General features: G+C 33.2%; 1 protein-coding gene across 1 annotated transcript; it reads right to left on the bottom strand.

Moving 5' to 3' along the window:
- Positions 1-417: 417 nt before the first annotated feature.
- Positions 418-1586, bottom strand: LOC145007443 (uncharacterized). The gene is made up of 2 exons (XM_078966382.1): positions 1132-1586; positions 418-1012 (listed from the first exon to the last, which is right to left on the bottom strand). Exons 1-2 carry the CDS (start codon positions 1584-1586, stop codon positions 418-420), a joined length of 1050 nt encoding a protein of 349 aa, XP_078822508.1.
- Positions 1587-1804: the final 218 nt, after the last annotated feature.

The raw sequence follows: 1804 nt of genomic DNA, 5'->3' as shown, positions 1-1804 counted from the left end.
TGGTGAGGGAAATGCTGACATGACAAACAAAAAGTAAAAGATTGTTCATGTATATACCTTCGGGTCTAAGAGCATTTACAATGATAAGTTCAATGGATAAAACTCAACAATTGTGAGATGATATTTTGACATTAAATGGATTTAGAGTTTCATGACCATTAAACTATTCAATATAAAAAATAAAAGTTTTTAATTCTTAAATATTTACTATAAATTGCATTTTATAACATCCTAATAAGGTTAGAATGAATGGTGTATTTTTGTCACTTCATGTAATAATGTCGCACCTCTTCAAAAGCTTGCAAATATGTTAAAATAAAGAATCATAGACCTATTTGATTCAATACATGATGAAGTTATCATTATATAAATATATATAATAATTGTTTTCAAAAAAGCAAAAATCATCAACTTTTATCAACCTTTTAAATCTACTGGCTTCAAATCTATTGGCTCAAAATCAGATCGAAAGGGTAAGATCCGAATAGGAGAATAACCTCCATAAGACTTTCGGGCTTTACTGATACAACCACCTTCTTTAAAACTGTAAAATACAAGTGTCTTGAACTCATTCATAACCCACGTGTCTGCATCATATATCGCTACTAGTGATAACTTTGCAATATCTTTTTTCATGTCCAAAACGTCAAGTTTCTCCCATGATTGATCAACTGTAAGAACCCAAATCTCCCAAGAACGAAAACTTGGTGTCATACAAGCGAACCCCAACTTGCCTTGATACTTTACGAGTTTCCTCAGTCGAGGATTTTCTGAAAAAGGATAGTAGAGGGTTTGAATAGGTGTTGAAAAGGTTGTCCATTCTTCAAAATATGCATCAAATTTCAAAACTTCTTTGTTCGACAATAACATGTAGATTGAGCCCCTTGTGGTGATCCATTGATAGTTAGATTTGATGTAGACAGTATAAGGCAATATTACATGATCTTTTACTCTCCATGTCCATTCCCTTGAGTCGAAAATTTCACAATGATATGATGTGCATCGCCCATTTCTTGAACAAAATGCAAACGAGAATCACAATTAGAATAATTAGTTATAACTCAGGAAAAAGAAGTACCAACAATTCCACAAATAAAACTATAAAATCTATGCAACTAACGCCGAACATACCCATAATCAGTATCGCTTGTATAATCAGATAATCTAACGATTTTGTAATGTAATGGCTTCGAATCCACCACAACCATGTAAACATTATCGGTTGTATAACTGGTTTTTGGATATGGCAATGGTAAAACCTGCTTAGATGAAGGTTTACAAACATGGTAAACAATGGAGTCTTGAAGCTGTAGATGAGGACTCTCGAAGACCATGATTCCTTGCTCTGAAGATGCTAGAATTTTAGCATCGTGTGGTAGAAAACCAAGATCAAGATTGTTTGATTCGGGTCCGGGTGCAAACTCGTACCCATTTCCACCCTTTTGTATTAGAAAACCGGATACGATTTTGTTTCGTTTCTTGTAGAAGTTGAGAAAACCTGGGTCGTATGTGAGTTTTTCGAATTGTTTGTTGATACAACGCGTTATATCAAGAGTCTTTAGGGATGTTCTTGAAAGAATTTCCATGTTCACGTCGCAAGAAAATTTGGGATCCATTGGACTGCATGCATGGGCCAATTCTTTTACAACAATTATAATTATAAAATATACTTCTTTAACAAACAAAATCATCCTAATTCCTAATTGATTTTTCGTAAAATTTATGCTGGTTATAACATTGTGTAATTCAACCTTGTTTTGTTTTGTTCCAGGCTTTTAATATCACTATAAAATTGTACCTAATG

The sequence above is a fragment of the Lactuca saligna genome, chromosome 1, assembly GCF_052625555.1.
Source record: "Lactuca saligna cultivar CGN05327 chromosome 1, ASM5262555v1, whole genome shotgun sequence".
NCBI classification, from domain to species: Eukaryota; Viridiplantae; Streptophyta; class Magnoliopsida; order Asterales; family Asteraceae; genus Lactuca; species Lactuca saligna.
This window is presented reverse-complemented; position numbering and strand designations above follow the sequence as displayed.